Here is a 27,990-nt window from a genome sequence, read left to right on the forward strand (position 1 = left end):
CCTTGTATTCTTTGAGCTACTCTAAGCTAATCAACAGCTGGCACAGGTTTCATATTTGCAAAACACATCGCTTTTTAGCAAGCAGGTTTGCCAAGATTTCAAGCTCTTCCTTTAACCAATAATATTAACACCATATTTATCAATTCGTGTGAATATAATCAATCTCAGTGTAGCTACAAAGACAGAGTAGACAAATAATGCAATGACATCTGTTTATTTTAATATGGATGTCCATTACACTTGCACATATTTTTGTTTTTATACATTTTCTAGGGTATTTTTCTGTATTGTATCAACGCTAAGAAATTCACATTTACATAATGCATTTTACATTAGTAGGTTACTGCAGATGACATTCAGCTTTACTGGGACCAAGTCCTGATCTATCTGTATCAAGTAATAATATCACAGAGTATCACAGTGAACCTCCCCATAGACTTCATTTTACTGTAGATTACATATCTTGTTGCCTCTGTGATGGAGGTTTGTGATAAAACTTACTGTACATGCAAAAAATCAGTACCGTAGAGCTGATTTCTATTGACAAATAGTATGTGTGAGCTTAAGAGTAGAAGTCCTGGGTGGCATGTTTATGCAATGCTACATGACCCTGTTAGTTGCCAGTATTTATAGCATGTTAACATATAGTATGTGTTCACTGGCAACCTATTTGTACTGTAAGTCTCTTTACACTGGTGCCAAGTTTATACAGTTTGCTTGCGTCTCCAAGGTTCATCTATAGTGCTGACTTCGATTTACTAGAAACCTTCATTAGCTCTGAAAATATTTTTAAAAATACACAAAAAACACAAAATAAGTGGAAAACTGCAAAAGAAAACTAGCCATACATCTGAACTCAAAGATACTGGACGCTGTACACAGGCACTTGAACTGTGGTACACTCTTTGAGTGCATTCATATTATGTCTAATAAGTGCTACAAAATAACATCAGTTAGAAAAAATACAGATTCCAAAAGTGTAATATTGTTCATTCATACAAACAAACAGGAAAATGTAAAGACAAAAAAGAAAAATCAATTTACAACAAAAACTTAGGGCTACTCAAACCTTATCCTTGAATTGGTCTTGCATATATTTCTGTTTATATTCAGGTTGTAGATTCCTACAGTGTGTCTCACTTTACAAGCTGTTAGAGTAACACAGAATAAGTCAGTTCAGGGTATATGAGTTCAATGGTGGAGGGCTGATTGGGCCTCAGGGGGATGCAGTCGTGGAGTAAGGGCTTTTTTTTTACTTTCCTGTTAAGTCAACACTCTGGTCGCTCATACTGTAGCAGAGTCTGCTTTAATGTCACTGCCAGAGCTAGGATCGGGATGACTCATACCAGCTCTTACAATAGAGGAGTGAATCATACACTGTCTGTATGTGTGTGTGGTCACATGTCCGCACCGCATCAGCTGAGGAGGTGTGAGCAAAGGACAGCAGAGTTTTATTTGCTTCCATTCATTATGCTGCAGTGATTCATGGATCACAAGTGAAGAGAAAGTTTAATTGTCTTGAGCTGTTGGTGACCAGGTGATTGATGCATGTGGGATATAATGACTCACTTTCTCTGTCTTCTTCTCACTGTGTGACATTTCCTATCTGGTGGTCATTAAATTCGACAAGTTCTGCTAACAAGTAAACACATCCACTTGTCCATAGGTAATGGTATAACAAATAATCCCCGTTTAAAAGCCATGTGTCATCTCTTACATGTGAGGTTTCGTATGAAGCTAGGTGAAGTGATGTGTTTATTAGGGAACTTGGTACAGGTAGGTGAATTTTGTACCTTTGACCAGAGCTAACCATTTCCCCCGTTTTGTAGTATTAATTCTAAGCTAAGCTAACCGGCCTCAGAGAGCATCATATTGAATGTTCAGATCTGACATTAGCAACAATCTTCTCATCAAAATATTCGTGAAAAAAGCAATCAAACTATTCTTTTAAATGATTCTGTTTCTAGATCCTGAATCTATATCAACCCGTGTCTTTCTAGCTACTTTACTTGTCTACTTAGCAGGTCTATTACACAACTTACAGATGATTCACACTAATTTTCTGAAGATCTCTTGATCATTTTATCCACACCACATTAAGAGGGATCCTGAGATGATACGTGCCCCTGAAGGAATGAATGCTAAAGCAATGCAGGTGAGCTCAGCTACAATCTTTTGCAAGGTATCTATGTCAATTGCTTTTACAGCTACGTTAGGCAACAGGAGGGGGGCAGCATAAAAGTGGTCCTCCATGATAAAAGGTGTCACCCAGCTTTAGATGTGAGCCTGGACTAAGTGCTTTTATATCACCAGCCAATGTAGTAAATGTCAGCAGCCTCAGAGTGGGATAAAGGATTTGTAATGTGGCGTTGAGGCTTCAGCGAGGGCGTAGTCACCCCTCTGTTGTCCACAGCATTAATCCCAATGAGAGTGGAGCAGAGGGTAAATGAAGCTGAAACCCTGAGGTAATTACTACCTGCCTGTCAGGATGTCTCTCTAATGGGTCCCGTGTTGATGTGAGTGCCAGCGGCAAAGCATTAGCACCTCCACACTGTTTATCAGACTCAGACAAAGCTGCATGAAAGACTGCAAGAGTGAGAATGTGAAGATGTAGTTGCTTGTGCAGATTATGAAATGAAAGTGTGCCTCTGAGGGTTGTCCCAATTTTCCACTCAGTAAGCGTAAATTGTTATAGATGGGATTCCTTGTTGCTGATTTTGTGTCCCAGATTCATTTAAACATCAGTTTAATGAGCACTGATGACGTAGTTTGTTGCTCATTAGACGGCTTCCCCTTCCCATCAGGCATGTTAACTCATTGCAATGAGTCAGCAGAGCTCCACAATGCAGAGACGTTCCCTCTCATGTTGCACATCCAGGCTCCACGGAGGAGTGTGGAGGACCACTGCTGAATCAGCCATGTAGCTCAAGCCACAAAATTAAAGTACCGCACCATAAACAGAAGATATACATTTGCGTATGTTGAATTAAAAGCGTGAAATTACCGAAACACAATCCTTTTTAGGTGCCGTAACGGAGGTTAGTTTGTGAGAGAAAGTCAGGAAGAAGCATCTCACTGAGGCAAAAACAAAACAAAACAGTTAACCTCTTTTTCCAAATATGAGTCACTCGCATCAGTCGGCGTAGCCAATCTCAAACAATGACGCAGACTTTTTATAAGACAACATGACATGAAACGCATCTGTGGTTAAATGATACAAGAGAAAGAAATTTCAGAAGAAGTTGGGAGTGACTCACGGCTCCCCTGTTGCTTTTTGTATCGCTGATGACAGTGGGGGTCTAATAGAGTGAATCTCGTGGAGAGAGGCAGAGGATTATCCAAGAGTGGGACGCCACAGAGCAAGATGTGAGACGGACAAGCTCCCTTTGTCTCTTCGATGCTCATGAAAAAAGAGGGAATATAATGAAGTGTCTTTCTACCTATTTACCTATCAGGCATAGATGTTTCATTGCAAGTGATCATAAAATTTAAAGGTAAATGAAAAGCTTTGAGATGGATAGGAGGTTCTAAACTGGCAGCTAGTGAGAATTATGTCATGTCATACTGGAATAGTCAGGTAATACAAGATGCACTGGCAAATATCTACCTATCTGTGTAACACGGGTTCAGATTTTGGTTGATATTGCCAAAGAGATTGTGTCCAGGCACACTGTATGTGCATGGAGGAAGAGTCAGCGTGTGGCCCAAAGGTGCTGGGAGGTCCTTATCAGTCGAAATGTCGCTCTGTGGCAGCTTCAGATATAAATCAGAGTAAGTTTTTACATTCTGTGGCCGCCTGTCTTCCTTTTGGTCCACTGTTTAAGTCCCCACTGTCTTCTCCTTGTCTTGGGCCTCCGTCTCCTCAGACTTCAGGGGGAGGCGAGTCAGGCTGGGGACCCCCATCCACCCTAACCACTGCAGAAAAAGATAAGATATATGTCAGGCTGTGAAAAGAAGATACTGGTGGGGTTTTTTTAGTTGTAGAGCTCTTCTTTTATTATCTTGAAATTTCACTCATACCAACACTGTTTCTTGTGTCTCGCACTGGAAAGATCCTTGTTCTATTTTCTTCAAAAAGTTTCTTAATCACGAGGAAATGTTTCTAATCACCCGAATGTTATAACTATCCATTCACCAAAAAATAAACTACTTACTATAAGTCATGTAAAACCTCTAAAACTCTGGATAATCACACACTACCCTGTAGAGGGCCCTATGGTGTCATCCACTCATTCAAGCTTGTTAAACTGGATCATTAGCTCCATGAGGATGGGAAACAAAGCTGATTGAGGGAAACCATGGAAACACCTTGGGAATGAAGACTTGTGAAAGTGAACTACAGTACAACACAGTTTGAAGAAGGGACTACCTATAGTGTCACTCTCCTCCTACAAAATCCTTTTCCAAACATCATACTGCACTAAGAGCACTAAGATCGCTACACCCAGTTTTTCTGCTTCCTTTCTCCATCTACTCTGATTATGTCCAGCGGCAGTCCAAAGCACTCGTCTCTTCCTTCTGCTTAAACAGACACTCTACAGGCATCCTCAGTGACACAGAGCAGAAAGACTCTGACACTGGCCAGTGCCCAGCCATCTGTATCACGCACAAGTTCATGCACACAGACACACAGTGGCTTGCACCTGCACTTCTGCTTCAGTCCAACTGTTTCTGAACTGGCAATGCACCTCATTTCAGAGGCAGCATTGATAATAATAGCCACATGGCTGTTTTATAAAGTCCGACCTCATTCCGAGAATCAATACAAACTGTCTTTCACTGAACCAGTTCAATCAGGTCTACTCTGAAACGTGAACTCCCCATCAGAGCGAAGCCTTGTTACAGACTCTTTTTTTTTCCAATCAGAACATTCAGGGAATCCTGATTGGATCCAAAGCCACTGTTAAGCTTTGAAATTTGCCAATTGTGATTGTGATTTGTGGTTTCATGATTGTCACAAGAACTCAAAGGAAAAGTTTAAGAGTCAGTGTTTTACTATGTTCACATATATATCTGTTTTTCTTTTGATAGTTTACTATCAAATAGCACTACTTATATTCATTTCAGAACTCATTTTATTCCATTTAAATCCATTTTCATTTTTAGGGCACTTAAAAGGATACTACATATTTTTGTGTTTACTTGATTAACTAAACCCTGCATGAACACAGTCTTTTCTTCCTAAATTATAAACCTATTTGCTAAATTTGCCTGGTCCCTCTTTTTTGTATTTTTATTTGTCATCAGGCATTTGTGATAGCATGTACCAAGCTGATGAATCTCCATAGTCTTTTTTTTTATATCAATTATCTGCTTATGCACTTGTGTCATGGGGCAAGATATTTGTACCCCAATTGTGCATTTGCACAATGCCAACAACAGCACATGGTGGGAGCAATAGAGTGAACTCGTTTGCCAAAATACAACCTTGAACCTTAAGCTAGGCTCTGATCATAATTTAGATTTTTATAGTTTTGTTTTTTTTTATGTATCTGACTTTGTAAAGAATCACTGGTTTACAGAGCAGCAAGTCTTGCACCAGATGCCTGTTCTCTACACTGGAAGCCCCAGCTGGTGGTTGTCCCCAGAGGCTAATTCAAAAAACTAGTCACCAGGTTCCCAGCACTTCAGAAATTTGCTTCTACATCCTGGGATAAAAAGGGAAGCTGAATATTAGTCAGGACATTAGAGGGTGAATATTTAATTTAGTTGTGAACTTATTTCCGAGACCTAATTGCTCCTTGATTGTGGATTTGACAAAAACAGATGAAATAATAAGACTCTGGCTTTGGGGGAAAAAACAGCCTAAATCCTTGTTGATACCATCAAGTGTGTTGATTTGTTAAACCAACATCTTCAGGGTAATCAAACCACTTAACCAATTATTAAAGTAGTTTAGAATAATTTAATCAGTTAGTCGACTCATTGCAGCTCTACTGTGCACCAAATACATACTTATTTCACGCGGGGTGTCTGCTGCCTACTTCTATGCTCATTATTCAGATAACAACAGCAGTGAGAATACTTCCACCCAGAGAAGTTTTTGCAAACTTGCTAATGTGGGAGGATGACAACCAGTTATGAGTCATCCCTCTTGTACTGCAGAAATTGCATTAGTGATTTGTAACATGACTCAGCTGCATTATTACTGTAACTTTCAGCTGTATAATGTTACAGAGTAAAGAATGTACTGCTGAGATTCTGCAGGTACCGTGGGCTCTCAAACGCAATCCCACATGTAAACCCCATGATGGAGGTGGACTGTAGTGATGCAATAAAGACTGTCGTCCCTCTGCGTTTTCAGCAAACCTTCTGTCAGTGGCTTTCATAGGAAGATTAAGCAGCATAAATCTGGGACTGTACATTTGCTACAGTGTTATTTTAGGTCAGTTTTGACATTAAAATTTCTAACCTTTCATCATCAGGTCTTTTGTTTTTTCCAATGACTCTGACAATCCTTTAAATATTTTTTGACTGACACCTGCTTTGACTCAGTTTGTTGGGCAATGAGGTCTCGTTTAAATTTTAAACACATACAATCTGCACAATTCATAGGGGGAAGCAGGCAGTAAGCGAGGGAGAGTTCAGGGAGGGGTGCTGCACAGATGAGATGGTTCTTTTCAATTCAGATGAGCAGACAGAAATGAGGCTGAGGACCCTTCATCTTGGAGGTCTCACCCCTCACCAGTGAATCATGCAGGGAATACCCTCATTGAGTGTGTCAGTCAAAGCGAGGGGACATTTTCAGTGCTCGGTTTCTGGTTTTAAAAGCCTCTTTGACTTGTTTTGACTGAAGCTGTTCCCATTACTTTAGCTACCAGTTAACTATGGTTCAGTGGAAACAGGAAACCCCCTGCGATTATCATGGATTTATGGCGCATATTCTCACTCCTTTGCTTTTTTTACAGTCCCAGTTGGTTGTGTAAGAACACACAACCCCCTGCACAAGCACATTTGCTGCCTTTTTAATGGCTTCCGCACCGACAGACGGTGGTAATACCAATTAGCACGTGCTAAACACTGATACTACATCAGATTTGGAGCCCAGGCCTGGATCCCATCTCGTAACACCTGCTAATGAGCCAGTCCGTTAAAGAGGTGACAGTGTTAAGCAGGCAGTCATCCTCTCAATGAACCAATGCCAAACTTTGCCTCCAAAAGAAATTCCTTTCTTTTCTTTGACATACAGCGGGCTTCACATTTGTTGAGTGGAAGAATGAAAAGAGGTACTCAAACAAAACACAAGAACAAAATGAGCTTTTTCCAGGCCTCATTAGAATGTAATGGGTATCCTAGACCAGACACAGTGGTTCGGATTGTAGAAGCAAGGATTTGTCAGTTGTTTGTCTTCGCATACTATTATCCTTATTATAACAATTTCTTAATCTTTACACAATATGCTTTGGAAGGGAAAAATAAAACCCTGAGAAAGAACAGGACAAGCGAGAACAACTGAAAACAAAATCACGAGTGAACTTAAGACCTCTTCAGTAGAGGAAAAAACTCAGTCTTATATGTATAAATCAAATAAAAAAGCTGGTTTCATTTTGTAAGTGCTATTTGAGAATTGAAGGACGATGGATGGCTCAGTGTTGTGCAGAGGCCACTTCACATTCCTGGAGCACTTACTTTTATCCTCCAAGGCTCTTTTTTTCCAGACATTCAGTGACAATTCTCACCGAGCCTCATTCTTCGCGTTTATATATTCAGTGCTATGCAGCGAATGAAATCACCTGATCTTATATTGATTTAAAAGGAGAATTAGATGGTCATAAAAGACTGGTATAATTTGAGATAACTGGGCTCAAATATAGTAATAATTCAATGTTTGCATTTATATTTCTTGTACTGGTTAAGGGATGATACTGGCATTTTGGGGGGGGGGGGGGGGGGGTAGCTATTGTGATCAAATCCCTCTAACATATTGATCCTGTAAAACATTGTCTTTACATCCAAAGCTTGATAATGAATTTGCTAAAAAGTACTGCTGTTCCCAACAATCCAAAACACATTTCAACATACACATTAATGCTGCTTTAACATATATAAATCTGCAAGTTAGTCCCCAAAATGCACAGATTTTTCCTGATCCAGTAACATTCCCTACAATCTAAAGTTCCCAGCTAATTTTGAAAATGTCACAGCTCTTTATTTAAAACAAACAAAAAATTTTAACAATATTTATGCCTTTAGTAGGAAGCACAGAAATTCTGGCTTGCAGACAAAAATGGCAAAGCACTAGAAAAAAAATGTATACTCGGAGTTATCTTAATATATCTATATTAACAGTAATGGCAGATATCTCAGACAAACAAAAACACACACACAAAAAAGTTCATCTCTGCGTTTCTCCATCTTAATGCACTGCATTACAAGAAGTAAATTAAGGACATGGTAAATTGCTTTATAATAGATTAGTAAAGTGCATAATGTTGGTTCTAAGCCAGACATCATTTATTGAGTTCATCTTCCAAACAAACCTTTTAGATGTTGTCTGGCTTTCATGTCTGCATTGCACAATCTGTCCTAAAGACCTACACCAGAAACACTTCCCAAGTCCCCAGAGACAAATATATGGAGGAGTAGTGGTAAAGTCAAATACAGATCATACATATACAGTTACATACCCAGTCTATACATTCCTCCAATGTACTGACTGAGATGGAATCTGTGTCAAAATTCTGTCAACACTGAAATTTTTCACCTTGTTTTGACGGCAGGTTTCCTACAGAGCCGTAGTCTGTGCATTCCTTGAGTCTAATGCATCGTGAATACCCGTAAGACTTGGCCTCACCTACCTGCCTTTGGCAGCTAAATGTAGATTTTAGTCCCGCTGTTAGGTGATATACTGCTTTTGATCTCAATCCCGCAGAAATGTGTCTTCCCTCTGAGAGAAAAGCTTGCACAATGCTCAAAAAACACCACTACACACATTGATAAAATCTCAGTAGAATATCTTGATTTAATCGAGGTAGACTTTCCTTGGCACCGAAAGTAATACCACGTGAAGGAAAAATGTATTTAGTCTGGGATGAGTCTAAGTTTCTGTGATGAGAGGCCAGGTTTTCATGGAGCGAAGCACCTTAGCTCCCATCAGGCTTATCATTTTATTAGAACACGGTCACGCAATTTCCACTTTATGCTTTCATGGAACTGGGAAATTGATTTGCAATAAGCAAGAGAGGACAGAAAGATGAAAGATAAAGCATTTTGGATATTTAAATACCCATTTATCAAACGGAAAGACTGAAAAGCTGGGATTAGGGTTTGAGCCTACCTATCTGTTCCTGTGTATGAGAGTGCGAAGGCTGAGGCTGGACTTCAGCCTGGGCCTGCTGCTGTTGCTGCTGCTGCTGCTGCTCCTGCAGACTCTGACTGTCCACTGAGATCCCGCTGTCACTGTGCAACTTCTCTCCTTCCGGCGTCACCATCTGGTTGTTTGTAGCTCCACGGTTATTAGCTGCCTGTTTGTTCTGTTTGCAGCTATTCCACCTGTGGAAAAGTAGCACATCAGATAAGATCCAGTGCGATAAAGATACAGTCATGGTTTTAAACTAAAACAAATCTTCTTTCATTAAAGTATTACTTTTCTTTGGCTTTTTTTAAGCATTTCTAAAACCAGAAACACAAAAACAAAACTATTGAATGTACAAAATTATAAGTGATGATTCAGTTGCAATGATGAAAGTTGCAACAACATTACTTATTATGCTGAAAGAACTACGACAATGCTAGAACCCTAAAAATATCACCCGAAGATCCCAGCTGCTCTGCCCACTTTACTGGATATATTAGCTAAACACATTTAGTATTTAAGATCATTCTAAATCAAAAACCTTAAAATGACAAATTAGTAAACTATATTTCATATTTTACATCATCCTCAGAATTAATGAACTAACTAGCTCCACAGTCCTATACAAAAAGAATATTTCCATTTCCATCTATTTCTGTTTCTTATTTGTGAATTACACAAAGATTTTGCCACAAACATTTAGTGTGATCGACATTATAAAGTCCAGATGGAGACAGCATTTTAAATCAGTTCGTTGCAATGCATTAGTTAGCTAACTAGCTACAGCTTCTAACACCTTATAGATATCCATTCACAGCTGTCGCTTCCACTTTCAAATTCAACAGCCAGCTGCTAGAATGGAGTAACTTTCACTTGTATTTCTTCAGAAAATGCTATGGGTCATCATTATCACTGTAAACTGCATAGTTATATTTTGTACTAGAATCTTAGAAAGCAGAATTATAATTAGTGTTATGAATACAACTACAAGAAAAAGAAACACTAAATAAAATAAATATACAAACTACTATAAAAAAGAAATACAACAAAGTGTTCTTCTTGTAGAAGATAAAGTAATGCGAATCAGTAATTTAAATATTCATGAGGTATTTAGTGGTACAGTACAGTAAACACCTCTTCTTATAAAATACTGGGTGTTAAAGAAATTCATGTAATTTACAGTCTGTCTATGCATGTCAACAAGTACATGAGGTTATTAACCAGATGTGTGCGTGACTGTGCTGATAAATCTGGCACTCAAATTTCCTCTGGTCGGCACTTTTCAAACAATCAATGCCCTTAATGAGCTTGTTTACTTGCTTCAAATGTGTTATAGCCTGGGTTTGTATCTGTCTGTCTGAGTGCTTGCATGTGTGGTTGCACGTCCTAACTAACGTGTGTGTGTGTGCGTGTGTGTGTGTGCGCGCGTGTGTGTGTGTGAGAGAGAGAGAGAGAGCAAAAGAGAGACAGCTCTCTGAAGTATTAAGAACTGAGTTTGGGGTTTTTTTGTTATGGTGTGTTTTAGCACAAATGGCTTAAAGCCTCTTCAACCACAACTGGAATTAATATTCGACCAGCCACCTTACTACTACTTTTCAACCAGATGTTGCCTGGGGCAGATGTCGCTCCAAGCAACATCCAGACCACCATCGTTGTTCACTCATTCTACACCAGGCAATATTTTTGAATAAGTTGTAAAACCCAAATGAGCCAATATCCTTGACCATAGAGTTGCTTTTAATTATTTCTCTTCACAAACTGACCTCCTAAAGATGAGATAAGCGGCAAGACCCACCACCATGGCAGCCAGGATAGAGCAGTAGATAGGTATGAGGTTTTCATTGAGGCCGTGACCGAGGAAGCGAGGAGAACCAGCGCTGGACGTAGTCGTTTCTCCTCCTGGCAGTGGGCTGTAGGAGGCATCAGGAAGGAAGGGATCAGGGAGGGAGGATGAAGATATATCCAAATCGGAGGTAGGAATGACATCGGTAGGTAAACTAGGATCTATAAGGAAGAAAACAGAGAGACAGGAGCATTTATGAGACAGGAAACATGTTATTTAAACTGCTTATATACAGCTATAGAAATAGAGCACAATTAAATTCTGTCCACATTGCAGGCGAAAAAAATATTTATTTCTGTCTCTGACTGTGTACTGCATGGAAGCTCCAAATTACCATGGCATTCATGTCCGTGATGAATGTAGGTAAACTTTTCACTAGAACTGCCCTTTTGTTTTAAGTTGGTTCCACTGCATCATTGCTGACAGGATTTTCAGAAGTTAACATGATGCACTCTGAGCTCACTATTTTGAGGAGGCTGTGCCAGTGCCAGCATGGAGACTTTTACCAGCTTTCTGTACAGCGTTCACCATTTTAGTTTCACAGCAACACCACTTGTTGTTGCTATATATAGTTTATCATAAACCAAAGCACTGGAAAATTTTGCCCTGCTTGTAATGTTAAGGGGAGTACTGTATGAAAACTTCTGGGAAAATCTTTTTATTCATCCATTACTGTCTAAACAAGGAAAAATCCAAACATTACAAAAATAGAGATAAGTTCTCTGAGAACCAAGAAGTCATAGAAGTATATAGTATAATATACATATAAACTTTATTCACTTCCTGTGTATAAATCAACACCTTAATGTATTAATTTCATTGTATATTCCCGTGCATATACCATAATCAAACAAGTCACCAAGTCCCCAAGCAGATGTCTGGCGTGCTGCACTCATGTAGCAGCTGTTTCTGATAGACAGATGGGTTCTTCCTGAGTTGCTCTGTGCAGAAAGAAGGAATGCTCTTTAACTAAGGGGGTAAATATCCACCACCCACTACACACTCAGCTTTCCCCACACCAAGTTTGGGCCTTACATGCCAGGTCTCCCCTCGCCACATCTCCATCTGTGTGATCTTTGCGCACTGCACAACATTGAGGCCATATGGTTTCTAGCTGAACAAAGTCTGGGGTTTTAGCGAGGTCATCATATTGAGTTTAGCCTTTGTTGAGGCCAGAGAAGCGAGAAGAGCACTGTGCTACTGGACGGGTCTGGTTTCTATCATAGCTATGTCTGTAAAGAAGTAATTTTCATAAATTGTCCTATTTCCTCTTTCGTTGTGAGCTCCATTAATTATTTCAATGTAATTTTCCATTTTGCAGCAGCTCCATGGCATTGCTTCTTCTGAAAAAACAATGCATCCATCATATCTCTCCAACACTCCTGTCATATTATGCATTTGTTTTGAAAAGTTCTGCAAGTTACAAAGCAGCGATTCTGTTAGATGACAGAAAAGCTCTGCAGAGAAGGTTACAGATTATGCCTTCTGTCAAAGTGTGGTCGAGCAGGCCAAGTAAGAGGTCTGTCCAGGCAAATCTAAGACCCCTCTGAGCACAACAGCAGAGTGGGGACGGAGTTGTGCAGCCTGGTTCAGATCTGAGCCAGTAATTCCCACCAGAACCTCAGGCTGCGCCTCATTAGCTTTGTCTTGCACTTGCAGGATTAACCCTGTGGAGACTCCTGGGGTTTCCTTCATGGCCAAACACCGGGACACTCAATCCGAAATACTTTCGGTGTCCCCTCTTTACAGATGTTATGATTTTTTTAGGGCTGCTATCTGGTTTCCACGTATTATATTTCTGTGTTCTAAGCTTTTATCAATAAGTACAATATAACCTTTAAACATGGTGTATTTAAAATCAGATATAACATCCTTTTTAAATAATAATTATATATAAAGAATTCAATTAAAATTTAAATAGAATTTATTCTGAAACTCGGTTAGCGGGAGCCTTCAGAAACACGTCCTACTCCATTGCTGGCTCGCTAGCGCCCCCTAAATAGAATTTATTCTAATGGCATAGTTATATTTAACCTAAAAAGAAAAAAAAAACTCCAACAGGTGACCGTCAGTCAGCTGGTACTCTGTTTCACACGTCTTTGGCAAATCACTCATTTGAAGGCTCCACCAAAAAACTAGGGTCAACTTTCCTGCTAACACATCTACAAGCTACTTTGCAGCCCACCTCCCCTCTAGCTCGTACTTTAAATGCATGGTTCGAATGTATCAGTGTCATGTCATTTATATTCTGTATTATATGAATGTTGGATATTGAGTAAGGGAACAATCTTCCAGACAAGACTAGTAATGGAAGGAAAACCACACCACATGATTGCTGTGACCGCTGATGTTAACAACACGAAAAAGATATTCAGTGGACCATGACAGCCAATAGCTGTCCTATTTCTTCTGATATAGCAAATACTCAGGTTTCTTCATGGTGATTTGTTGCATATATTACATACAGATGATTCTTTTAATAGTTCATTTGCATCTTGATGGGCAATTTGTCTGGACTTTTTTTCTGTTTGTCATTAAGAGTCCACGTTGGTCTGTCTTTCTGCATGACTGTGGCGGGGCAGTTCTGTCGTAAGGGTATTGGGTTGCTGAAAAAGCAGAAAAAATATTTCGTGGGACAGAAAAACAGAGCACAACAGAGCCATACTTAGAAACAGAAATAATGCGGAGACCTATTTAAAGCGGCACTATTGATTGGGATCTGTCTAAAAGGAGGGAATGGAACATGGGTGTTTGTATTACATGCATTTCTTGACCTTTCCTGGGATGTAGTCAGGTTTCCTAAGCTCTGCCATACATCATCCGGCTAATGCAGGGATGGCTAATGGTATTAGCAATGCAACCTGAGCTCACAAATAGAGCACATTTTGAATGGAAGGTGTGAAAGTGTGCAGATGGTCTAGGCTTATATACAGTTTGTCAAATAAGTTGCAATCCCTACACGTTTGTCTTCACACTGGCTTTTAAATCATGTCACTCTTCTGTAAGTACGCTTTGGTGCAATCAGTGCTCCCTATATGCAGATGTATGCTTACAGTACGAGTCTCACCTAGGATTTGCTGTAAATCGTTTATCTCTTTCCGAGCCAAGACGACAGCTCTCCTGGGAGCATCCTTTGCATAACTCTGACTCAACACATAAAGTACAGTGTGCTACATCTTTATTGTGACTCCTTCATGCTCTCATTTCTATAGGTTGAAGAAAAAAAAACTCTGGCTGTAGACCAAAGGACAAATATAAGCCTGCAGAGGCTGCATACACTAACTGGAACAGAGCAGGAGCTTAAAGGCAGCAGTGGAACTTTAACAATTTAATTTTCGGAGCAGAGGGTTTAAAACAATCGTGACGCTAAATAAAACTAACCCTGGATTTTATGAGCGTGGGCCTGTGTGTTCAGGGAGATGTGTTTATTAGTGGGATGTGGACCAAAAGGGGAGAAAAAAAAAAGATTGAATTTTTATGAGCCATTGAGGTCTTTATGGTGAAGTTAACCCCAGGGTCTTGAGCAGTGGTTGATGTCTTGACTGCTGCCAGTTCAGGGTGGAGATGAGCAACTATCAGGCGCAGAACACGCACAATGACCTCTTTATCAGCCACCAAACACTCTCCCTCTGTCTCAGCTCAGCTTCTATCTCAATTGCCTGCCGTGCACACATCTATCATACGCACACGTACTACGAACTATTCAAGTGAGCGCTCTGTCTTCTGTGAGGGGGGGTTAATAGGAAGAGTAGAGGGGAGGATAGACAGAGAGGCAGAGTGTTAGGAGAGACGGAGGAGGGGGTACAGATGAACAGAGGAGCTGCTGTAAAGTGCTCTGATTAGCAGGAGTAATTATACTGCAGCAGTGGAGGCACTGAATGCACACTGGCCAACTTCCACCACTCCGCTTACCGAGCCACTTGAAGGCCACTGTGGGAAGAGATAGAAAGAGGGGGAGGAGAGAAGGTGATGAGCGTGGGGTAAAAAAGAGCAAAGAAGTCTGCTTTATCTGTGTTTTTAATCTTTCACTCCGCTTCTCTTGGAAAAGCTGTCAAACAGATGCTCAGCATTTCACGTTTAATGCAAACCTGCTCAACTGGAGGCCGGACAACACCTTTTGGAAAAGCTATCTCAAGGCCAACAGGATCAAAGGTCTTCGATAAAAATGTGGCGGAGGTGTTTACAGCTTCAGATCAAAAAGGTTCACGCATGTGCAGCGTCTTTAATGAAAAACGTAGGAATAAAATCACACTTGGCAGGGGAAGAGTGTGCGCGCGTCATGTTAGCCTGCTATCAGTTGTATTGATTCGGGATGCTCATATAAAACATTTGTGTGTCTGAAGTTGGAGACGACTAAGCTTGCATGTGTGTGTGTGTGTGTGTGTGTGTGTGTGTGTGCATACTGTAGTCAAGTGTGGGTGCTCATAGAGGTCACTCAGCGAAACCTGAGCACAAGTAGAAGAAATCCCTGGACTGATATCGACCCCTCTGCATAGAATACCAGCACAGCACATATGCGGCAGCCCTCTCTTTCTCTTTCTGACTCTGTCATTGTATCATGTAATTGACACTTGGTGACAGCTGGATATGAAGATCTGGGAACTTTAAAATGCTTTAATCACATCTTATTTACTGTATAAAAATAAGGCAGCGGGATAAGAATAAAATATAAAAATTCCTCCTGTAAAAATTGCCAGTAAGGCACTTTCTCCTTTGTCATACCAAGCTTACTGTATGCACAGTATCAAAGACCACCATGTAAGGTCAGCAAGCATCATCATGACCGCATGTGACTGCAGCCATTACCCGCAGGCCCACTGGTGCTATTATTTTTCAAACAGTCACATATCATGCCATCTCCAGTCCCCACCGTTACTGCTGCTGCAGTACCATCACTCAGGACAAGGCGGGTCACAGTTGATCTGCTTGGGTGGGCGCTAAATGGGCAGCAAAAGGCTGCATTGTGGCCTACGGGACAGCAGATATTTTTGGACAGGCCAGGCTAATGGTAGGCATTACTTTGAAATTCCAAGTGGAAGTAGATTATATGCCTGGACCATATATATTTTTGAGATGAGCCAATGCATTATTCAGGCAACTAAAACTAAAGTCTAAATTTTAATTTTTTAAAAATTGTAGTTTTTAGCTAATTAATTAGTTTTGAAAATAGCAATTAATCTGTCTGATTTCTTTATCATTTTATCATGGTGGCAAACAATATAAAAAATAGACCATAATTTGAATGGTGTAAAAAATTATCTTACTGATCAATTAATAATAAAATGCTAAATGTGGCGCTCATATAAAAGTTGTTATGTATGTTTAGAGTCATTATTCCTGCTTTTTTTCCCTCCAGTTCATTTCTCCATTGTCTTTTTTGCCATTAGAATCTATTATAAGAAGCTTCAAGTCATCCTCTCTACTACAACATGGGCTTGACAAATTTCTGAGGCTCATTAACTTGGTATATCCACCTGCCACCACCAGTGTTTGAGGCCATGAAATCTCAACCCTCTCAACGTTTAAAAGGGGATTATTACAGCTCCTTGCTGAATACCAAAATTTATACATAAACATTTTTCAATACATTGATAATGTGCACAAGAGATTAGTAGGCCTTTAGCCAGTGTTCCATCTATTATGATCATTCTTTGAAGCATTTATTCAAAATTGCCTCACTGGTTCAAGCATGCTTTCCCATAAGATAATGCAGAAGAACATTTTTTCATACAGGAAATCGAGAGCAACACCAGCGAAGACATTTTACCCCATAGATTTGAACTTTGCGGCCCCCTGATGAGGTCAATTTCACGCCTTGTCTAACCCAAGCGAATTTATAGCTTCCTTTGGTACAAGGAGCTTGACTTAGCTCTGACATTCTGAGCTTCTGTTTTGTGGTCGAGACGATTATTCATTGTCCCTTTGTTGACACTGCAGCAAACTTTGACCTTTTAATGCTAAAACTTTGAGCATCCTGCTGTTTAAAAATCAGACCAGGGATGACCTCTGACCACGTTTGTTCCCACACATGTGGAAGTTACCCCTGCTGATTTGTGCAAAATGTGACTGAGACATATATGATGCTGTTTTAAAATTACTTGTAGCTACTGTGCAGTTTTAGTGTGGAGCTTCTAACTTTTTAAACGGACTTTTACCCCTGATATGTTTGGCATAGAAACCATCTTGGTTCGTTTTTACCTTGGTTTCGTTCAAAGGTGAAAAAATATCCTTTAAAAAAAATTCAACTATATGAAACCAACGTGAGTGTGCAGAGCGTGCAGTGCAGACTTACTGTAGCAGACAGTGTCACTGGTTGGCGTGCAATTAGCTTGTTGTGTTTCGTTTTCATCACAGATGGTGCAGGGCAGGCAGGGTTCGAGGGAGTTTTCCTCGTCAGAGAAGGTTTCGTCGACACATTCCTCACACACCGTATCGTGATCGTGATCACAGTGGGAGTACACGCCCTGTCCCAAAGGGCATACCGTACACTGCTCACAACGGCCAGTTACAGTGTTGAAGAAATAGTTATAGTTACAAATGCATTTGGCATCGTTGGAGTCGGTGCATGGCGTCTCCATCCGCATCAACCCGGTGCACTGAGTGCATGTCTTGCACTCCTCTGTATGACTGTAGTTCTCAGAGAAGGTCTCGCCTACACATTAGAGGAAAGGTTTGAAAGGAATGGAGATGAGTAAAAAAATAAAAGCGATTAGAAGATGAAGAGAGAAGGAAATGTGAGGAGATAAACAGGGAGAAAAACAGTGAGTATAATGACATTAATCATGTTTACTGCACATTCATTAAAAGGAAGGACACATTGATCCACTGGGCTCTTTAGTGATTTGTGCTTCGGGACAAGAAAGGTGCTCTTGTTGGGGAGCGAGTCAAAAGCCTGCTGTGCTCATTATGATATTGATCCCAGAGTGTTTGTGCTGCGCTGAGTAAACTGCTTTAATCTCAGTCATACACGGGGAGTGAAATGCAGGTGCATCCACATCCTTCCACTGAAAGCCTGTCTTTAAAAGTCATCATCACTGACTTAAGTAAATTAAGATACTTTTGTTACCTGGTCATGATATAAACTGATCTAAAAGCACAAATAGAATTTTTAATTGCCATATCATAATTGAATATATCATAACATAATGTAAGGCTGCAGTCGTATGTTTAAAACTTGACCTCCTGTTTCTTTTCCTTGCTGATCTTCCTTGATTTCAAGGATAACACCATGAGGTGAGGGAGAAATACAGATATGGAATTTGAATTGCGCTACAGTCAAAAACTGTTCTATTTGAACTACCCAGTAATGTATCGCAAAAGGCGCATTGAGTTCTTACCAAGTTGCTTCAGACAGATAAAGACAACCCAGAGAAAATAACACTTTATTACCAAGGTTGGATTTTTTTTAATGTAAATTGGCAAACACTTCCAGGAGTTACATTAATGATCCAATGTAACTCCCGCCTTTATTTAAGCTTTTTGTAACTGAAGTAAGACTAAATAATAACCATCATCACAAATGCTGATAATAGGCATAAACGTCTAACTGCAAGGTACCAAACAACATAAGAAGCAGATACTGTTCAGTAGGATAGCTTGATCTGCCTGAAGTAAGAGTGTGTAAACTGGCGGACTGAGTAGTAGCATCATCTATATAAAACACATGTTATTTCTGGTTTGTGTCATATGTTTGCTAAACCTTCACAGGGTATGTGTGTGTGTGCAAAAAACCTTGAGTTTAAGGCACATTTCACTGTATAAGTTTTTGTTGTGAGTTGTGTGCAAAGGGAGAAAAAAACATATCAGACCACAGTAGTGTTATCAGAGAAATGAGGTAAAAGCTGTGGTGACTTATTACTGGCTGCCTTTGAATTACTCCAAGCTCTTCAGATTTGTTCTTCTGTGCTATTTGGAGTCGGGAGGATTTGGGAGAGTTCATGACTGAGGAAATGATGACCTCAAATTAGCTTATTCTTACACTGAGAGTTCCTCGGGGCACAAAGTAATCTATTAATATTGCATTTTCATATAGACTTATTTTCAGATATAATTGGATGCCTGCTGAATTATGCATACAATGTGAAAGCGAGAGTGTTTGTGTGCCCTATGAGTGTGCTTTAGCAGTTGAATGAGTTGAGAGTATAGTAGAAAGGCCGACAGGGGTGGGGGGCGACACTAAAGCTCACATTCATTACAGAGACAGTGTCACTGTTTTTCAAATACCTTTTTGTGTGTGTGTGTGTGTGTGTGTGTGTGTGTGTGTGTGTGTGTGTGTGTGTGTGTGTGTGTGTGTGTGTGTGTGTGTGTGTATAATATAAGAGCGGTCACCTTGAGAGAGCTGCAAAAACACCACAAAGACTGTTGTGTTGTACACAACATTCAATGGGTATAAAGCTGTTTGGAATAAAGGTTTCACAACATGAGATTTTGCGACAAGAATGCAGCTTTATAAACTGCTTAATTAACACCAGACATTGCTCGTTTTACTATGAATTTCACAAAAATGGAGCACGTAGCAAGTTTACACTCTTCAAAATCTCCTCGCCATCTCCGTGCTGTTTGTCTTGAAGGGAAATAAATCATTGGGAATGGCAGAACTATAAATAAAGCCACATGCCTGTGTGGATGTCTGGGACTTGCAGAGCTCTTATCTGCATATCCATATGCTTCGGAATATGTGTTTTTCACAGGAATTGCTTAGCGGGTGTCGTGTTGAGAAACAACATATTGTCAGTGTGAAAAACCCTGCAGCAATGTCCCAGCGCTTGCTTTTACGTTGTAAGCGGCTCCGGCAAGTAAACACTGGCACCAATTGAAGCTCTAAACACCTTGTAAACAGCAGCGCTGCTAAGAGGCCGACTATGAGACCTGTCACATTATACAAGCAGACTGAGCGGAGCAGATGGAAGTAATGATATAGACACAGGTAGAATGATCAACAAGCTCTGCGCGAGCAGTCGCTTGATTCGCTCGAATGATTCTCTAGATTGTTTGACGCAGCACAACTATAAGCAGTCTGTGAGGGTGGTCCCAAACCCCCCCAAAAAGAACATATTCTAGTGTTGAGGAAGGGCTGGTGTACAAGTAGGAGGAGAAAGGGTCACGGGAAATGAGGCAAGCAGGGATGTATGTGCGTTCAGTTTCCTTTTAGACAGCATCAAATCCTGTGCTTTTTCTTTAAGGGTGAGTCTGTCATCACCCTTTGCTCTTATTACTGTTTGCAGGCAGAAGTGATACAGGAGGGTGACACTAACTGAATGATCCAGACACAGACAAACACCAGACCTCCAAAGTAAATAATCATTTGAATTTGTGAGGTTGAAACCTTTGTTTTGATTTCAGTCAGGCTCAACCAGTAAACCTCCCCTCCTCATTCATTTCAATTATCCCGCTGCGAACAGGCTTCCTCGCTAATTTTAACTCGCATGCATGAGTCCCCTTTGCAGTTCTTGTGCGTAAACATGCCTAAATGTGACCATATGCAGCGAGTGTTCAGCAGGAACTGTCAGAAGAGATGTGTGTGGGCGTGTGTCTGCGGTGCATGCGTCAGCGCTTTCATGTGGAAAGAAGAAAGGAAGAAAGTTAAAGGCCATCAGGTGAGAGTGCATTCTTTAATCAAATATGGCCTTCTTTCTAATTGTCCCCAGCTGAGATCTGATGAGCACACATCAGCGTTTAGTGTCACCGTGTTTGGCTATAAAGGTGGTTGCGGGTAAAGGGAAATGTGGTCGTGAATGGGGGCGCGATGCACTTAAATTGTGCCACTTCAGCCCAGGAGGACCACCCCCCTCATCTAACGCTGATGTGTTTCAGCCCCATTAGTGTCATCAATAATGTAGTTCTCGATGGCATTGAGGCTATTTGATGATGTTCACAATCAGCACTTTAGGTGTGACCATGAGCAATGCTGGACATTTCCTACCCTTCACAGAAAGTACCGTGTTTCTGCTTAGACGCTACCCAAAACGCTGACCCTCTGCTGACTGAGGATAAATTATCAACATTTGGAAAGTTGCGTGACGGCTTTATTTGGCTTTTTGAACACAAATCGTTTCTGTCTGTAATTATCACCCTGCTTCTTTGGACCACTTCCGCTTCCCCGAGATTTAAAACAGGTGTTTCAAACATAGAGGGAATATTATTAACCAGAGCTATTAAAAGGAAGACCAAATTAGGCAAAATATAATTTAGCAATCAATGTCCGCTCTTGCATCCCGTACTAATGTCACTTTTTTTAGGGTGTTATGTAGGGAACTATCTTCATCTGATACATCTGCTACAGCCAGAGAAGACCTGCCAGGAGAAAATCTCCATTTTCCCTTTCTTTATCCAAAGTTAAAAGAAACTTGATGCTCTGCTTCAGCCGTCCCCAGACATTCCATGATTTTAATTTTCCTTTAATTTCCAGTGAGTCCCAGTCCAGTTGGCCAGCAGGGCTCTTCCACATTGACTCCTGGGGTTTTGCCCCACATATTGCATTCAAGCACCTTTGAATGGCTTACTAAGTGAGGCAAGTCTGGTTGTCTTATCTCCCATGACAGCAGTGAAAGTGAAGGAGACTGATAAATATTTTATTGCTGCTGATGCTGGCACTCGTCCCGAGCTGGGACCGGGGAGACCATTGGTAGGTGGAGGAGTAGAAGTGGGATACAGGAAGTGGGATATTAAAGGGGGTCGAGGTGAATACAGATTTGCCCTTATTTACCGTGAAACAGGAAATGGATGTGTTGGATTTTACTTCTCAATTATTCATATCTGCACTTTAGAAAATGTATTTATAGCATTCGTTTTTCGAGTAAGGTCGCTGTTTTAGCCTCTAACCTTTGCTTGTATATAAACGCCACTCAGCCTTATTTTAGCGACTGTGCTCCTGGGGGGTTTCAGGTGCATTAATATTTAAATTGCTGAAACAAAAACAATGCAGAAAAGTATAAAAATGCATTTGCACCGGAAATTGAATTTAACCTCCTGGGTATTTGAGGTTAATTGTTGAGTGTTTATCAGTGGTGAATACTGTTCCTGTATTGCAAAGCAAGATAATTGTTCGCTGTTAGAGGCACAATAGGCTTTTCAATATGGTTTAATTAGCTGGATCAAATTGGTAAAGATGCACTGGTGTAACAGTATGCATGATAAATGAGCAGATCGTGCCCTTTGGTGCCTGGCTCTCTAATACCATTTTATCCGCTAATACAGACGATGAGTCATAGCAACAGGAAGGGGGAGGGGGGAGGGGGGCGGCATGCTGGCTGAGAAAAGTGAGAACAGGAGATGAAGGGAGACACGACAAGAATTGGTGTAGAGGAGTTGGGGATGAGGGAGAGAATGAAACAACGTCTATTCAGAAATACAGTCAAGAGAGCCAGCCCACATTATAGGAAAGTAGAGCTGTGGTTTAGCATCTACACATCATCTGCCACTGTTTGCTGTAGCAATATGAAAAGGAATATGGTGTGCAAGACGACGTCAAAGCAGTGATAAAGTCCAGACGCCCATGAAATAGCAGCGCGCTTATCCTCAGACTCCAGACACCACTTAGTCATTCCAAGTTATCAGATGCGTTTTTCAATGTTAACTAATATTTATAATATTAATTCTTAATCTGGATTTTCAACAGCGCTGATGGAAAATCATAAAAATTTTCACTTTTACTTTTGCACATCAGCCCATTTTTGTCAAATTCATGCCTCTTCCTTTGCTTTGACACAGTAGGTTTATATGAAATTGACTCATTGTATCTTACCCGGGGGTTTTTCAGCCTGTGGCACTGTTTTGCTCTACATGTAGAAAACTGGCTCCCTGTTCTTGCACCAACAACTGCAGCTCTTGAGATACCCAAGGCAAAAAACTTCAAAGGATTGAAATTAGACCGACTTGAGATGCTTAAATAACATAATGTGGCTCAGAGATTTGCAATTTGTTATGCAAACAAATTCACAAGTCCAAGACTTGAATTCTCTGTGGATAAAAAGTATTCCTGCCAGTCCGTAATCATTCCTCCACAATTTAATCATCTCCCTCGTAATGGCATCCAGTTGATATTTTGGAGGGTTCTGTTTAGCACATGGGAAGATTTTGATGTTAAAAGACTTTTGCTCAGCACTTCTTGTTTATGAAAGGATTTTTCAGCACATGTTGCCATAATGGATTCACGCCACAAGTCAGTGTTAAACAGTTCTGCAGCTTTTGTTGAACTACGCAGTGACACTCGAGACCTTTACTTTGCATGCTGACAGAGCTACAGAACAAGAGAACTGCTACGACAAAATGCAAAAATCTTATTTTCTTCTTTGTGTTGTTGCGAAGTTGGAACCATTCCCAACTCTGGGAAAGCATAGAGCAAGTCCCTAATGGTTTACAGCCTCAGCTGAGCTTTAAATGAACACATTTGGACCCACTTACAAGCATCAAACTGATGAACTCCTGCATTATTTGGGGGTAACTTGATAGAGACAGATCATACAGTTTATACAAATTGGTCAATAACAGTATTTCTGGCTTTGAAAATCTTTGTTTTTAGTTTGGATCTTGAGACCCCCAAATATGAATGGCATGTGTAAATAAAGATGATGCAATTGTTAAAAGTTTTTGTTGATCACATGTGTCTATGTTGGTAATCACATTCAGTTTTGCAGCTGTGCGTGAGTTTATATGTGTATATACTGTGTTTGATTTGTTTCTGGATTTATTTTAATCCTCTTACATTGGCCTTACAAGAAGTAGAGTCAGGTTTTTTGCATCCTAAAGTTCTATAATGCAAAGATTTAAGAGTTGGTTGCTTAATGCCCGTGATAAAAAAAAAAAACATGTTCGACCTGCTTTATTAGAACCACTCTGCACTTATATGAAAACTCTTTGTGTGGTTTGTGGTTGTATTTTGGTTGCGGTAAGACTCATTGTTGTTGAGCTTTGTTTAGGCGGAAAGTTTCAGGGCCACAAATAGGAAAGGCAACACAAAATTCCGTAAATATCACAAAATGGTTTCAAAAGTGTTATCTTTTAATACAATATTTTGAAATTTGCTTGGTTTATGCATTGTTGCCTATATTGATCAGTAAAAAAAAATGTGTTTTCCTAGTGGAAATGAAAAAAATCTATTTTTACAGTTAGGAAAAAAAATGCTTTTGGCTCATGTAAATGAGAAAAAAAATCCCCTTGGCTCTTGTGTGTTTTGCAGCCATAAATAATAGCAAGCCATTGGTAGAGCGTTTGCACAGTATTTAATCAAGTTGAAAGCTGTAAATGTTAACAAAGTGTTAATTAGTGGATATGCAGCCTCACTCTCCACACATCTATTCTAGGATTTAACCTAAAGCAAAAAACAAACATTTCACCAAATAATGATATATTAACCAACATCAGAGAAACTTGCTTTGTAACTTTGATTTGATTACTCTATTCATTTTTAATTGCATGCACAATAATAACAGTAATACAATACTCACTGTCCAAACACTGAGTGCAGACGGTCTGAGTAACGCCGCATTTCTTCAACACTCCCTCTCCAGGTGGACACTCAATGCAGCATTCTCCATTCCTGGTGAACTGGCGAGATTCGCAGGAGAGAAGCACAGCCCGCTCCGTCTTGGAGGCCAGCACCGCTGCCACCTGGCACACCGGGACACCGGCACAGTAAATCGGAGAGCAAACTTTCACACATAGACAAACGTGCTGCGCAGGACCGCTGTGGCGTGCAAGGCAAAGCAAATTGATGAAAATTACTGCCAGGTGTCCAACCTGTTCCTTAACTCTAACTGCCATTGGGATTCATCATAAATCATGTTGTCTCCGCCTACATTAGACACACTTTAAACAAGGCAGTCGTCTAAACTGTCCTAATAGCTCCCCTAAAGGCACATCAGCTCTAATAGTAAACTTATGACATGCTCCAGCCAGGGCAGTAAGCATAAAATCATGGGTGCACGACATTATACACATGCCTGTCCTAATTACTGTCTAAAGGTGAAAGTTGTTGTGAATGTCAGCCTCTGCTTCCGATCTCCTCTGGCACATGCGCACAAGCACTTGTATTTCTACACTTGTGAGGACTTTATAAATTGTAAAAGTGCATTTCCTCTCACTAACCTCCCTCAACCATAACATGAATGTGTAAATCCATCCTTTACTCAAATTGGTCTACATGATGGAGGTTCATTTTTTTATTAAGTTTGAAGGTGAAAGTTTACATTGTGGAGACTTTTAACAATAAATGGGAGATAGGCCCCAGATTAAAAAAAAAAAAAGTTCACTCGTGTGAGTCAGCAGCTGAGGTCATGAATTAATTCTAAAGTCTTGTTTCTTTGCATATTTAAGCACCACATTTAATCATGTGGTCTCTGCACACTAAATGCTTTTTATGGTGTTTCTTTCATGAATGCACAAATTTTTTGTCACTAATATCCTGTCTGGTAATGCCCCATCCTCCCCCATTATCACCTCCTCTGTGTTTCATTTCCCTCAGTCCTCTCTGATATAAATTCCATGCAGCTTTACTCGCAAAAGAACTGAGGCTTGTTCCGCTGGTGTGTGTACAACAATGCAAAATGAAAGGAATTCATACCCAGACGTTGGAGAACAAAGAAAAGCGTTATACTGAGTCACTTTCATGTCCTGTGGCTTTTATTATGTAACGAGCAAAAGCTCATTTCCACTTAATTCACATTTGCTGAGACATCAATTCAGTCTTTTTTCTGTCTTTCTCTCTGTCATCCTTCCTTGCCCCCCCCCCCCCCCCCTCCTTCTCTACTGTCCCTGCTTTCATTCAGAAACAGATGTACTGAGCAGCTAGCACCGCTCTCTCTCTTTCTCTCATTCCGACTTCTCTTGCTCAATATTTCCCCCTATCTGTCACTCCACTTTTTGCTCTCAAGGTGCATTCCTCTTCCTAATCATTTTTCCTGACTTTACAGCCTGTTATCTCAACGTTTTTGCACAAATTTCTGCATCTGTGAGAGTAAATTATCAGACTTTGAGTCTGCAAAAATGAAACTTGGGTGGATCCCAAAACCATAAAAGACATTCCTTCTTACAGGGGATGGATTCATGTCTCTAACTGCTCTCCCCTTCCTTTTACGTCTCACAGGAATTTCACTCAGCTAAAACACAGATTAATGACAAATACAGTGAAATGGGCAGCAGGAATATGCATACACATATTAATAAAAATGTACAGTGACGCAGCTATGATATGCTTGGTTTGCTCCCACTTCAATTTCATGGTCAATTTGAGAGTTTATTTCTAAATTTAATTCTACCAAAGTGCATCCGACCGTCACCACTCTTTAAACCAGCTGTCATAACAGAGTGTCCACTCACATCCAGGGCTGTTCACATGATGACTGAGCCACACAGCCCAATAAGACCAGCTGCTGTGCACTTAACAGAGTGCTGGGAGGATGTGACCTCTGCTTCTGGCTTTATTACCACCATCTCCTATAATCAACCTTTTTCCTATAATCAGTACTTTAATTTTAAGAATGATATGATTTTAAGCAAAAACAAAAAAATCCACATTTTTGCATGAACATTCAAGCATCTTTCTCTGGTTTTCATTTAACACCCCAAATATGGCCAAAATACCCTAAAGAGTAAACATTTTGACAAAACATTATTATAAACTCATTACAGGTATTAAACTCTAGGTCAAAGCATCCACCAGAAGCTTCTGGTGGATGCATGTGACCCAGGGTGAAGAAGATATCGAAGATATTTTCCATAAACATAATTCCAGCAGTGCTTCTGAACTTTTTCTCCCATGCGTGAAAACCAAAAGGGAGGTACAAGTGCGCATTTAGGGGAACGTGTGTGCGTGCTTGCGTGCGTGCGTGCGTGCGTGCGTGTGTGGGTGGGTGGGTAGGTGGGTGCGCGCACAGCTGAACATCAACTGGTCTGTCCACAAAGTCATAATCAAATGAGTTGACATGTAGCTACATGCAGCACCCGCGTGTCACGTTTAACCAGATAAACGACTTACTGCTTGCCTCACAACAGCAATAAAATACATATTTACAAAGATATGACAGAAATTTCTCAAAACGGATTATAAATGCCACACAATGGTCAAGAAAAAGTCACCACGAAAGTCCCAACAGGAGCAGCAACAGCACAGATTTGCAAAGTGGGAAACAATTTCAGCTTCAGATGGCATGTTACTGAGGGAATCATTATTGAGACGTCACAGTGAAAGGAAATCCCTGAAAAAATGAAAAAGTGAAATGAAAAAGTCCATCGGGTCACTGAAACTCCATTTAAAGAATGACAGCATTAAAGAAGCAGGGTACTGCTGCAGTCACTTACTGCACAGACTACTTACCAAAGAGCATGAAATGACCAGCGATAAGGTAGAAGTCATCCTGATTCGTCAGCCGGAGTCACATAAAAGAGGTGTTGTGCAGAGAAAGCAGAGCTATGTGTATGAGGAGAGCCGCTCAGCAGAAGTGCTCATTTTAATTCCAGCGGCACGGATTTTATCAATGAGTCCGCACCATCGCGCGTCTGTCCGGGACCTCTGGACCGGAGTCAGTTGCAAGTGTAGGTGCACCTCCTCAGCAGCGCCACTACTTACACACTAACGCACCAGCACACAGAGTGAAGACGAGGCGGAGGAGGAGGTGCAGGAGACCGTCCTGTCCGGAGTACTGCAAGTGCACTGCGGAGGAGGCAGGCGAAAAGAGGAGAGGGCCACGTCCACCCTCCACTTTATTACTCCTGATGCTCCTGCAGTGCAACCTGCTCCTCTCCCTCTCTCTCTCACACACACGCACTCTCTCTCTCTCGCTCTCTCTCTCTCTCGTTTTAGTCTCACGTGAGGTCTCACTAGCTGAAAAATATCAAATAATGAAAATGATTCATA

At 40.6% G+C, this 27,990-nt stretch overlaps 1 protein-coding gene across 1 annotated transcript; it reads right to left on the bottom strand.

The window, feature by feature from the left end:
- Positions 1-232: 232 nt before the first annotated feature.
- Positions 233-27,858, bottom strand: ngfra (nerve growth factor receptor a (TNFR superfamily, member 16)). The gene is made up of 6 exons (XM_026164234.1): positions 27,451-27,858; positions 24,584-24,746; positions 17,431-17,790; positions 11,059-11,299; positions 9,278-9,492; positions 233-3,915 (listed from the first exon to the last, which is right to left on the bottom strand). The coding sequence occupies exons 1-6, from the start codon at positions 27,487-27,489 to the stop codon at positions 3,863-3,865; spliced, it is 1,071 nt and encodes a 356-aa protein (XP_026020019.1). The 5' UTR covers positions 27,490-27,858; the 3' UTR covers positions 233-3,862.
- Positions 27,859-27,990: the final 132 nt, after the last annotated feature.

Source organism: Astatotilapia calliptera, chromosome 4 (genome assembly GCF_900246225.1).
Source record: "Astatotilapia calliptera chromosome 4, fAstCal1.2, whole genome shotgun sequence".
Lineage (NCBI taxonomy): Eukaryota > Metazoa > Chordata > Actinopteri > Cichliformes > Cichlidae > Astatotilapia > Astatotilapia calliptera.

What these genes read in the sequence shown, in the direction of transcription:
- ngfra (XM_026164234.1), bottom strand. Translation starts at nt 27,489, where the DNA reads ATGACTTCTACCTTATCGCTGGTCATTTCATGCTCTTTG. An exon ending in TGGTCATTTCATGCTCTTTG is followed by an intron (nt 24,747 to 27,450) that starts GTAAGTAGTCTG and finishes CCGGTGTGCCAG; the next exon opens with GTGGCAGCGGTGCTGGCCTC. An exon ending in GCTTATCTCATCTTTAGGAG is followed by an intron (nt 9,493 to 11,058) that starts GTCAGTTTGTGA and finishes ACTTTTCCACAG; the next exon opens with GTGGAATAGCTGCAAACAGA.